Source organism: Anabrus simplex, chromosome 10 (genome assembly GCF_040414725.1).
Source record: "Anabrus simplex isolate iqAnaSimp1 chromosome 10, ASM4041472v1, whole genome shotgun sequence".
NCBI lineage: Eukaryota > Metazoa > Arthropoda > Insecta > Orthoptera > Tettigoniidae > Anabrus > Anabrus simplex.
In genome coordinates this window covers 15,029,650-15,041,244 of record NC_090274.1, presented here as the reverse complement: position 1 = coordinate 15,041,244, position 11,595 = coordinate 15,029,650, and the positions used below count along the sequence as shown (strand labels likewise).

The 11,595-nt window shown below is 38.6% G+C and overlaps 1 protein-coding gene across 1 annotated transcript in view; it reads left to right on the top strand.

The window, feature by feature from the left end:
* The first annotated feature begins 42 nt into the window (after positions 1–42).
* The window catches only part of LOC136882252 (microtubule-associated protein futsch), a 98,153-nt gene continuing 86,600 nt past the window's right edge, over positions 43–11,595 (top strand). The window contains exons 1-5 of the mRNA XM_067154804.2: positions 43–177; positions 300–470; positions 4,681–4,823; positions 9,038–9,194; positions 10,434–10,740. Of these exons, the coding sequence (XP_067010905.2) occupies positions 132–177; positions 300–470; positions 4,681–4,823; positions 9,038–9,194; positions 10,434–10,740 (824 nt within the window). The 5' untranslated portion in view covers positions 43–131. The remainder of the gene's footprint in view (positions 178–299; positions 471–4,680; positions 4,824–9,037; positions 9,195–10,433; positions 10,741–11,595) is intronic.

Sequence of the window (11,595 nt, the reverse complement as noted above, 5' to 3'; positions counted from 1 at the left end):
GAGGAGCAAGTGCTGGATTTGTTTTTGTTGAGGTTCGTGTGGAAGGAAAATAGCCTTGCAAAAAAGTTTGATCGGTGCCCCCTGATGAGCAAAAATACTAATTCTCATGTGTTTGATCAAGATCAACGAGAATGGAATCGCCTCTCCTGCCTTCAGAGATCGCAAGACTCGTTTTAGGTAAATATCTCATATGAAATTCAGTCCTATCTCGGAAAGTCAAGATGCCTGCGAAAATGTCTCTTTAAGGCGGGAAAACATATTTGTATTGACGCGAGATTCATGTTTACTTATTTTTATAGGTTATCTGGAGGAAGAAAAGTGCGATGAAGCAGCCCAGTGTTTTTTGGAACATTCTCCTCATCTCTCCGAATGCTTGGCAGTTGCAAGACAAGGCAGGAAATTCAGCACCAGAGTGTTAGGCAATAGTTTGAACGATATTTTGGATGAATACTGTGCTGTTAACAGTTTAGGTAGGTGAGAACAAGTGCGCAGTTGTGTTTGTTTACTTTGTACGGTGTTATTTAGATTACCCGTCATGTATTGAGACACATTAATATTGTATAGTCTGCAAGATCGTACGTATATTGAATATTTTGTGCTTAGGGTAGAGAATGTGTGAATGGTTTATTATTTCTTTTCGGCTTGTGACTGCCCGAATCTACCAGCTACTTGAGTGCAATTCAGTGTTGGCTACATAATTAAGTATTAAAATATTACTATTCCTTTTTGTCCTTCTCTTGTTAACAAAGAAACTTGAGAGCTGGAGTTAGCTCATGTAGGCCCTATTGCAGGTAACCCTCCAGCACTGGTTCATAATTAATTTCTTCTTGATTCAAGATCAAAGTTCTGGAATTTGTTTGGCTCACCTGCATCTGTGGTACCTTAAAAGTTTTAATGCGAGACAGAATTTCCGTATTCAGAATCGGTAGTGTTGAAGAGTATCTGTTGAAATCTAGTGAGAAGACTGCTGAAGCTGAAGAGGTTGGTAGTGGAAATGTGTATTGTTTCAAGGAAAGTCTAAACAAGAAAGGCTGTGATAGTCGTAGTGAAGTATTCCCTCCCTCTAGTGGTAATATGTAACTTAGAGTGCAGAATCTTAGAAATCTTACCTTGTACGACATATAGATAGAAGTGTTCATTACCAGCGCTGAGACCCATCAACCTGCCCAAAGAAGTAACTAGACCTACGTTTATAATAAAATATCATTAAACTACTAATACTGGTACAGTATTTTCCAAAGTGGGCAGGTTGATGCAAATTCAGTATATAGTATGCGCACTTTTTAGTGATAGATTTTTGTACTCGTTGGAGAAGTAAGAAGGGTTCCGTAAATACTGCCAACTGAATGGAAATGAAATCTGAATTGAATCGATAATATGATCGATCGATATGAATTTTATAAACCTTTATTATTTTAAGCAAACAACTGTGTCACACACACAATATATAATACAATATAACATTTCCCGTTGCGAAACGTGTTCCTAGCATGAATTCTATAGTTTGGCTTTGCTGTGTAAACAACAACAGTACGAGTACTTAAAGTGTACGCCAGATGTCACACAGCGATGATAAGCGATTCTTAGTTTGTGTTTCAAAGGTTGCCAATATGAATCTCGAAGATAACCGAAGTCGACCACTTCAGCACTAGGGTGTAAATCTATCACTAAAAAGTGCGCAGATAGTAGCATCTCTCACAGAATTCAACACATATATTTCATTACCAACTATGAAATAATAAAACATCATAAGTAATACTTACGAATGACTATCAGTTAAATGCCATTATTATTGTTAATTAGAACAATGGTCTGTCACGAAACAGTGGTCCTGATGTGCAGGATCACACTCCCTTTGAGAGGCTCTTTGCGTAGCACCCCTGGCATATTAGATCATTGGTGTTCTTAGTCATTAGCCAGTGTGTGTGCAGACTGATCTCTTCCAGGATATACCTGAATAGACAGTGGCATTGTCCGAGCAAATGATATAGCCGCTGATAAGAACAGAGCTTCGTCCTCTGTGTGCAGTGCAGCATGCTCTGTGAGGGGATTACGTGAACGAATTCGATCCACGAAATGTCACTGTATTATTTGTCCCAAATGGAAGATAATAATTGCTTTTACTCAAAGAAAGTGTAAAGTGTATGTTTGTATTTTAACTTTTTATAGACAGTTTTAATTATGAGGGTCAATTTTGTGTGTTTTAACTTTAATGTGTATCTTTGTATAATGACCCGGTACCATTTAATAAATGAGGTTGTAATTTTAATCAACAACATATCTTGTATTGAAAAGGTGGATCTTGTACAATTTAACTTATTGTTTTGTAATCTCTATTCAATACGGACCAAACATGAAATTCTTGACTTTAAATAGTACTTTGGTGTTGTGTTTATAGACATGGAGTGTGCTACATTTAATTCAATTCAATTCAGTCCACTTCATTTTTGATAGGAAGACGTATTCTACGCCATAAACTTTGAGGCCGTGACTCTGACGAAACCTCTCCAGTGTTTTTAAATTCTCCTGCAGAAATGTACTGGCATATACGGAATAATTGCTTCTCAGCATCAGACGTTCTCAATAACAGACCGGTACACTCCAAAATAAGTATTATGGAATACTATTTTCATTATAATGGATGCTGTTTCAGAGGGGATGAATGTGAAAAATGAACTTGGCAAACTTGAAAAACTAAACAATTTGGAGATGGTGTAGCAGACTTAGATAACGCTGTGTACAGAGATGATCTGTCCTGCACATTGAGTGTCTCGTTTAGTGTATGACTGTATCGAACACAGACGAGGAAGCAGTAGAAGCTCACAAAGTGATTTCACCTAAGGATTCTGGTAAAAATGCAGAGGGATTTAAAATTATTTCAGAAGTAGAAAATAAACTCTCATGTGGAATTTCTTTAAATATGAAATGGAAAATTAATGTCGTTCGTGTTATTTCATTTTGATCCATTCTATGCTAATACATGTACACTGTTTGCTTTGTAATTCTGTGTTAGGCCTAAATGGAACATTGTTTATTCTTGTGAGTGTTCAAATCAAAAACATTTCTCTAAATATGTTTGATTTTTTCTAGATAGCGGACTCTTCTTAATAATGGGGTTTTGTAAACCCCCAGTGGTGTCTACTATTGAGAAGATTTCCTCTACAGAATTTTATCATTCATATGCAATTATTTTTGCACAAAACAAGGAAAAATCAAGTGTGCTATGAACTTTCGTTATGCGAAATTGGTAATCTTGTATAATAGTCGGTTAAATATAGCCTTACATGTTATATATAAACCTCATTTTAGGTCCGTATTGAAAATTTTTACAGTTCAACAATAATAAAGGTGTTTTAATTTGTTCCACCTATTCAATACTTATATTTTCACTTATAGTGGTTACATAAATAGATTCTTAGTTACATGGGACATGTTTCGCCCTCAATTAAGGGCATCTTCAGCCTAAACACAGTCATCAAAAATACAACTAAATTAAAAGTGGAAGTTAAAAGTTTAGTCAGTTATTAAAATTCGGAACATAAAAATGTGAAAAGTGATACAATATATAAAGATGCTAATGGAAAACTGTCTTATGATTAAACTATATAATAAACCTTTATTATTGTTAAACTGTAAATATAGCCTACCAACTTACAAAAAATAGAACTTGAAAAGAACCAAATTTATCATTTTTTTTAATCCCATAGAACTTGGTTGATTCAAACCTGTAGGCTCTGGAAAAAAATTTGAGATGACTGCTGATTTGAATTAATTATGACACACGCCATGTTTATCTGAATATCATATTCAAAAGCAGGTATCCTGACGTAAACAAAAGCATCGTTTTTCCCGTATTTGTTTCGGGCCAGTAGCAAGGCCTAGCCATTGTCGCTTAATCCCTCTGCAATAACGACGAATATTTTCTGAAGTGTCCCCATGATCTATCTTGTATATTGTAATCTGTCATTTCATCTGCTGACAGCCGTCAGTTACCTCTATGTTAAGTTCTGTGTATAGGCGTAATGAGCGGATTCTCCCAGTGACTGAAAATCAAAGTTCATTATTCATGGAACACACCCTCAGGCGGTTACGGTAAAAAAGTGAAACATCTTCCTTAAAACATCAAGTTTCTTTAAAAATCTACGAGAGTTCTAATTAAGCAAGTATTCCTGCTTTACCAGCTGTTCTTTAATGGCAATGTTTTGATACGAGCTTCACTTTGATCCGTAACATTTTTCATCTTATTTTGCATAAACTGATTTCTGGTAACAACACATTTTAAGATACTTTAATATTTATAACTCGATGTATTTATACAATGTATGTTTAAAATAAGATTTTCATTTACAGTACAGTTTGAAGAGCAAAAATAAAACAATATGTAATTGATTGGAATGAGTGATTTAAAAACTATATCTTTTAAGTCAGCCATTGAAATAAGTTGCTTTAATAATAATAAGTTCATTTAAATCAGTACAACTCTGCAAAAGGACAAGGGCATCTGCATCTGCTGTCTTTCTTACATTTGATTCACTCTAGTAACGGATGTCTCGGTCCTCCGTGAGAGGTAATGGATGTATTGCCGCCGGTATTGTAGAAGTGTATTTGTGTTGTATCACTCTAGAAAGAACAGGAAGTTGATTTGTTGGTGATTGATGCTCACAATGTGCTGTCGTTTAGTTGCAGAGCACCTGCAGAAACTACCAGAGGATTCTGCTGAGCAGCTTCGTCAGTGCGGAAAGCTGATCGACCAGTTGAGGTTCCTGCTAGACTCCACCCGGTCAGGTCAGACTGTTCTCGTCAGCATCACCGTTCCTCCTCAGGTATGTCTGGTAGCCCATGGCCCCTCGTAGGAATGTTGGTACTGTATATTTGGAGAGTAAGATAGAGATTTGTACAGACAAGGTCAACCAAGAAAAATATAATTTCTTTGTTTTACATATTGTTTTGGTAATTAGGACTACAGTTAACACTCGTTAGCCTTTCTAGATTTCCGGTACTCCTCCATCTCGAAGGAGAATGCTGTTCTTCACTCTTTAGACCACTTTATGCCAGTTTTTCTCAATTTTTTCCAGAAAGACCTTTTAATCCATGTACCAAGGTCCTGAGCTTGCTTCTTTCTCAAACCAGTGCCTCATATCCTCCTTTACTGCTGTTGCATGTGGAATGGTACTTTTTATTATACAGTGGAACCTCAATTCTCCGTTTTTGGAGGGATCACGAAAAAAATGTATAACATGGGAAAACGGGAAATCCGGCAATGAATGAACCATCAACAATTCGGCTAAACATCACAAAAAAGAAATATGTATACTTATAATCTTACAAACACCCCTAAACCAAACCAAACTACAGCCCTAATGGGCCTTCCATGTACCAAGCGACCGCTGCTCGGTCTGAAGGCCTGCAGATTACGAGGTGACGCATGGTCAGTGTGACGCATCCTCTCGGCCTTTATTCCTAACTCTGTAGACCAGGTTCACCATCTCACCATTAAATGGTACTTCAATTAAAGGTAATCGTAGAATGAGTGAACCTGGAATCGGCCATCATATCCAGGTAAAAATGCCTGACCTGTCCGGGAGTCGAACCCGGGCCCTCCGGGTGAGAGGCAGGCAAGTTTGACCCCGGGGCTGGCTTCAAACATTAATTACTAGTTTGCAACTTAAAAACCTCAAAACATTACATTTAGTTTTACCAGGGAAACTTCGTCAGTATCCTTTGAAAACTTCTTTAAGTTCAGCAACTTTGATCAGTCAAAGTGTTCGAGAAACCTAATAACACCAAGGCAAACAACATTCGACCACAAGTAGTTTTTAATTCTCTAATCTAATAAAATAAAGCACATTGGATACAAAAGCGCCCAATATGATGGCGAAATCCCTTTCTTTTTAATTTTCCATTGTAATTTGGTCACCGGTATATTGTTCATAGTCAGTGTATGTAAATCTTGTACCTCGTAAATTAGGTCTACATAGACTTTTAAAGGTTATGTTGAACTTGAGAATATGGTTTCGAATGTAAGTATCGATTCTCAAGTTCTCGAAGGCATTATATTCAATTCTGCCCGTCACCAGTCACAATGAAATTGGAAAGTAAAAAAATCATCAAAACTTTGGAAATTACGGTTATTCGCGACCTTGAGCTCAAATGGAAAGCGCGCTCGCTGTACAATTTAAATCTAAGAATTTCATTTTTGTCCGTATTGAACTGAGAATGGAAGATAGGAAAACTTAAAAGGGTCCACCTTTTCAATACAAAAATGTTATAGTTTATTTATAACATATATTTGCACTTGGAACTAGTTTCGACGCTGTTTGGCGTCATCATCAGCCAAAATGTGGGAAATAGGCTAGCATGTAGGCATTTATATTACACAAGGCGTTACATTAAACAATACATATCTTACAAGGAGATAAAAACAGGGATGAATATAGAAACAAATGAAACGTTGAGAAAGCAAAAGTTATACATATTAAAAATAACCTTAACCACACATCTTGCAGTGCGAAAATATTCGTCTTGAATGATTCCTGAATACAAAACACACGCACACACATTTCTGAAGAGCCAGCAGGCAGGAAAAAATAAAGTGAAACCTTAAGAGTTCTTCTGAGAAGAGTTCATCATTTTTTCTACGTTCCGACTAACTAATGAAGTCTCCCTTGAGTTCCTGATAAACATACACAACAGGAAATTCTCCTTCACTATCAACAATAGCTATAAAGACCAACGGTAAATTTCATTTTAAATATTATGCAGAGACGTGAAAGCATGATCTTGAACATGATATAACTTCTTCATTTAACCCAATTTTTTACACAAGGTGTTACATTAAACAATACACATCTTACGAGGAGATAAAAACAGGGACGAATGTAGAAACAAATGCATCATTGAGAAAGCAAAAGTTATACATATTAAAAATAAGCTTAACCACACATCTTGCAGTGCGAAAATATTTGCCTTGAATGATTCCTGAATACAAAACGCGCGCGCACACACTTCTGAAGAGCCAGCAGGCAGGAAAAAGTTAGGTGAAACCTTAAGAGTTCTTCTGAGAAGAGTTCATCATTTTTTCTATGTTCCGACTAACTAATGAAGTCTCCCTTGAGTTCCTGATAAACATACACAACAGGAAATTCTCTTTCACTCTCAACAATAGCTATAAAAGACCAACGGTAAATTGTATTTTAAATACTGTGCAGAGATGTGAAAGCATGATCTTGAACATGATATAACTTCTTCATTTAACCACCTTTGAAAGTCTCTCTCTATATTACATAGCTTCATTAACACCACCGTTCTGTAGATGCACAAAATAATCTTGTAATCTTCACAGGTCCGGTATTCAGCTCGACAAGAATATAAAATTGGTATTAAGGAATACGTTTTCTGACAGTTTGGAGGTTGACTGTGCCAGTATTTGTGGTGTATTGTTGCAGCGTTACGTGTAGGGTGGGGGCAGGTTTCTATGATGTTTATTGCAGGACATGAGGCGGTAAAGCTATGGCGCGAGATGAAGAGGAACAGAGCGTGTTGGATAGTTTAGGTCTGGGGAGCGGCCATTGTTGGATTAGGAGGGGAGAGGGAAGGAGAGGTAGGGGAGGAGGAGTGGAAGGAGGGGAAGTATGGAGGGTGATGTGGTGAAAGTGTGTGGCGTGACAAAGTATTATGCATAATCTGAAAGACAGATCTGTTTTTCTATATTCGTCCCTGTTTTTATCTCCTTGTAAGATATGTATTGTTTAATGTAACGCCTTGTGTAATATAAATGCCTACATGCTGGCCTATTTCCCACATTTTGGCTGATGATGACGCCAAACAGCGTCGAAACTAGTTCCAAGTGCAAATATATGTTATAAATAAACTATAACATTTTTGTATTGAAAAGGTGGACCCTTTTAAGTTTTCCTATCTTCCTCGCTGTACAAGTCGGTATGAGTGTGAAATGATGTAAAGTTTTAAATGTAACGTGCGCAGATAAAACAACTGCGGTTTTTATAACATTTTAACACAAAGTCTTATATTAGGACCAAAACAGTAATAGGCAATCCCCAAACCTCCCATGGCTTTATGTATGTAAGGTGCAACATCTGTTCTGGTCTCGATAACATAATCGTATACGATAATATTAAAATACTAAATTTGTGTTATTTAAGAAGGAGCAGTTTCAATTCCTGCCTGAAAGCTCAGTCCCCTGAGGGAAGTGCCGAAAACCTGTTCAGCGATACACTCGAAAAAAGTAAAAAAATAAACATCTAACCCTGGACATAATGTAGATGTTTAGCAAGTACGAACATTTGACGAAACTCGTTCAGTCTTCAAGTAGAGCTGTCGAAATGCGCTCTGTCTCCTTCCTATTATTGTGTACACTCTCTGCTTTATGATTTTGATTCTCTAACCAGTACCACCCGAACGCGATGCTAAGATGGTCCCTGATGAAAGTTAACTGCTGATTGCTTTTCTGGTATAGTACTTCCTCAAATTACCACAGTGACGGGATGTTAACACCAAGATCCGTAAGTATGTCATAGCCATCCTTTCGTGAGATCCATTTTCTTGAAAAATTTGTGATCAAGGATTTAGCGTTGATGGGACTGAAATTTCTGGACGGTTGATACGGGAAATCTTCTCTTCGAGGAACGGATAATGCGGGAGTTTTACAATGTGATTTAATTAGGATGCTCGCAGGACCACGTAATTTGAACGAATAACACGGGAAAACACAGCTTCCGGGAACGTATAATTGAGGTTCTACTGTATTTATTATAATCAGGGCTTGAAAAATGTTCTTCTGATCTAGGCTCCGGTTCTGAAAACCTTTAGCGTGTGACAAATATGAGACAGTGAGTAAATTAAGGTTAAAGGATTACATGATTATATGATGCAACTTGTTGTTTAATTAACATTTTACTTCATTTCACAGTTTGTGATAGAGGACTTGGGTTTTTTAGCTGTTTAACATACAACTTATCAGTTTGGGAATAAACTTTAGTGTAAAATATTATCTCTGATGGTGCTGTCTCGTTTGTAGGGCGTTTCACCTCCAGGCAGCAATGTTTCGTCGATCGTCTCCAATCGTTCCCGCTCCTGGTTGCAGAGCTCGTCGGAACGCAAGCGAACGTCTGTGCGTTGGCATCAAGATACCAAACAGCGCTCCAGGGAGAGAGATGATCGAGGATCAAGTGCGGGTGAGTGTGCTGCAAAAGCCTTCCATTTGAGAGTTAAAATTGTCAAGTGCTAAAGTATCCATCAGTTTTGTTGTTTGGGAGTGGTGAAGCAAGTTCAGTGTGAAATAATTCCTTCATTTTTTGTGGATATAGCAAGTAAAGGACTTAACACTGCTGGATACTGTAATTCAGGAAACCTATTTCATGATTTACAACAATATTATGACATTCATTACAAACAATAAGAACTTTTTAGGGTTTAGTTTTTAAGTGAACGTTAAATATTATCAGCCTCTTCCGCCATCTCCACCATACCGAAGTCCATCTTCTCCGCCGTAGATGCCGTTAAGGTCTTCACCCATAACCTAGGGCAAGGGCCCTCCATATTTATGACCCCTGGAGAGAGGGTGTCCCAGTATTTTAAAGCTCCCCGGAATTGGACTACCTGATTGGTCCGTGGGTTGTATTGGGTATTTCAATCAGCCCTATGTACTATAGGGGCCCCCCCATCTGCCACCTGGGGATGCGCTCTGTAGGGGTCAGGTTCCCCTGGTTACTTATTGAAAGTTAACCCCACCCACAAAGGCTGAGGTTATTTGCAGAGTCATATGTTGGACTGAAAATACTTTTTAAAAAATACATAGGGATTTTCATGTAAATACTCTAGGTAACAACTTGAGATCTTTAAATTGGGACAGAGGATGCAAAACATTATTCTCTTGTATAATAGAACAAAAATTTCCAAGGAAATGCAGAGAAGTTCTATATTCAGTCTGTTATCTGCTGATGTTCACATGAGCAGCAGGTTCGTGGGCTACAACCAAATAAGATCAGTGTGGAGTTCAGGTGGCCAAGACGGAATTTTTTAGAAGTAGCCTATCACAGGGAAGACAAGAAAAGAGATTAGAAAGGAAATCTGAGTTTCAAACCTACAAGGGAAGATTGAAAAAGACCATAAGAAAGGTCTCGAAAGAGGTTCATGAATATAGTGGATGGCAGATACCATTTCCGCTTGCTTATTTCTGTCCTGTCTTGTAGCTTTTAAACTCCAATTCCCTTTTATCTTCACTTGTGATTCTATCTTTTCTTGTCTTCCCTGCGATAGGCTACCTTGAAGAAATTTCTATTTCTTTTACCTGGGCAGATTTTCATTGCCTGAATTGGATCCAGTCCCATTACCATTTGACCTGGATAAACAATGTTTCACTTTGATTTCCACTTTCCTGGCTATTTCAGAACATTTCTTATGGCTCTTTCTAGGAAGTATTCCTCCACTTGAAGCGACCCCTCTGGAGAGTCTCCCAGGCATCAGCGGAGGCAGTTCTGGGCTGGACAGCCGCAGCACACAGACGGGACGCGAGGGTGAGAGCCAGGCCGCCTCAGCTGCGAAGGCCTTGGAGGAAACCACCGTGTCGTCGTCTGGCCCCGAGCCGGAGGCTGCCAGCGAGTGCGTCGCCGAGAGACAGGCTAACACCAGCGACAGCGACCAGAGCTACAAGGCACCGAGAGTGCAGAGTAAAGATAGCGACCATCCGAACCCCGCCGTTCCCTCACCTAGAAGAAAGAGGTACAGTTCCACCCACCTCTCTGTCAGCAAATGTCTTGAAAGCTTTACTAAGGCACTGCAAAGTTTATCTTTAGTTTTTCCATGTGTTGGGTGCATGCTGGAATTTTACTTATATTCCTTCTTTATCCAAACACTAGCTGCTGTTCACAGGTTAGTCAGCTATGCAATCTAGCAGAGATGAGTGACAGCAGAATAACAGTTATGTTATTGTTGATAATTTTTAGGGCCTTAGAACTTTGTAGCAAAGCAAAAGCAAAGTCACCTCCGTACAGGCCATGAAGGCCCTTGGAGGAGTGGAAGGTAAAGGCTTCCACCATTGTTAACCTCGGCACTTGATGGGGTAGAGTGGTTAGCTCTACGCCCGGCCGCCTTTGCCCCCAGGAATTAACCTGGTACTCATGTTTGGTGTAGGCTGAGTGAACCTCAGGGCCATATGCACCTCCGGAAGTGGAAATCTCGTTTCTTAAATTTTACGACTTCCTGATGGGGATTCGAACCCATGTCCTTCCGGGCGAACCGAGCACGCCTTTACCGCCTCGGCCAGGCAGCCCCTCAGAACTTTGTAGGCCTTAACATTTTGTTTTCTTTCTGGTTCACCATATCATGACATTCAAGACCTTGGCTTTCAGCCTGCCTTTGTTATTTCTTTTCCTCTCATTCAAATCCAATTGAGAAGAATCCACCTTTCAGTACTACTATATTGTGCGATCTCTCTGAGGAAATAACACTTTTCCATTATAAATATAACACGTTTCATCCCTTTATATGGGACATCTTCAGCTTGAAGAACATATAAAATATGCAAAATTGACAATAGACACTCTAGAAATGAATAACGTTTTTACAGGGACCCAA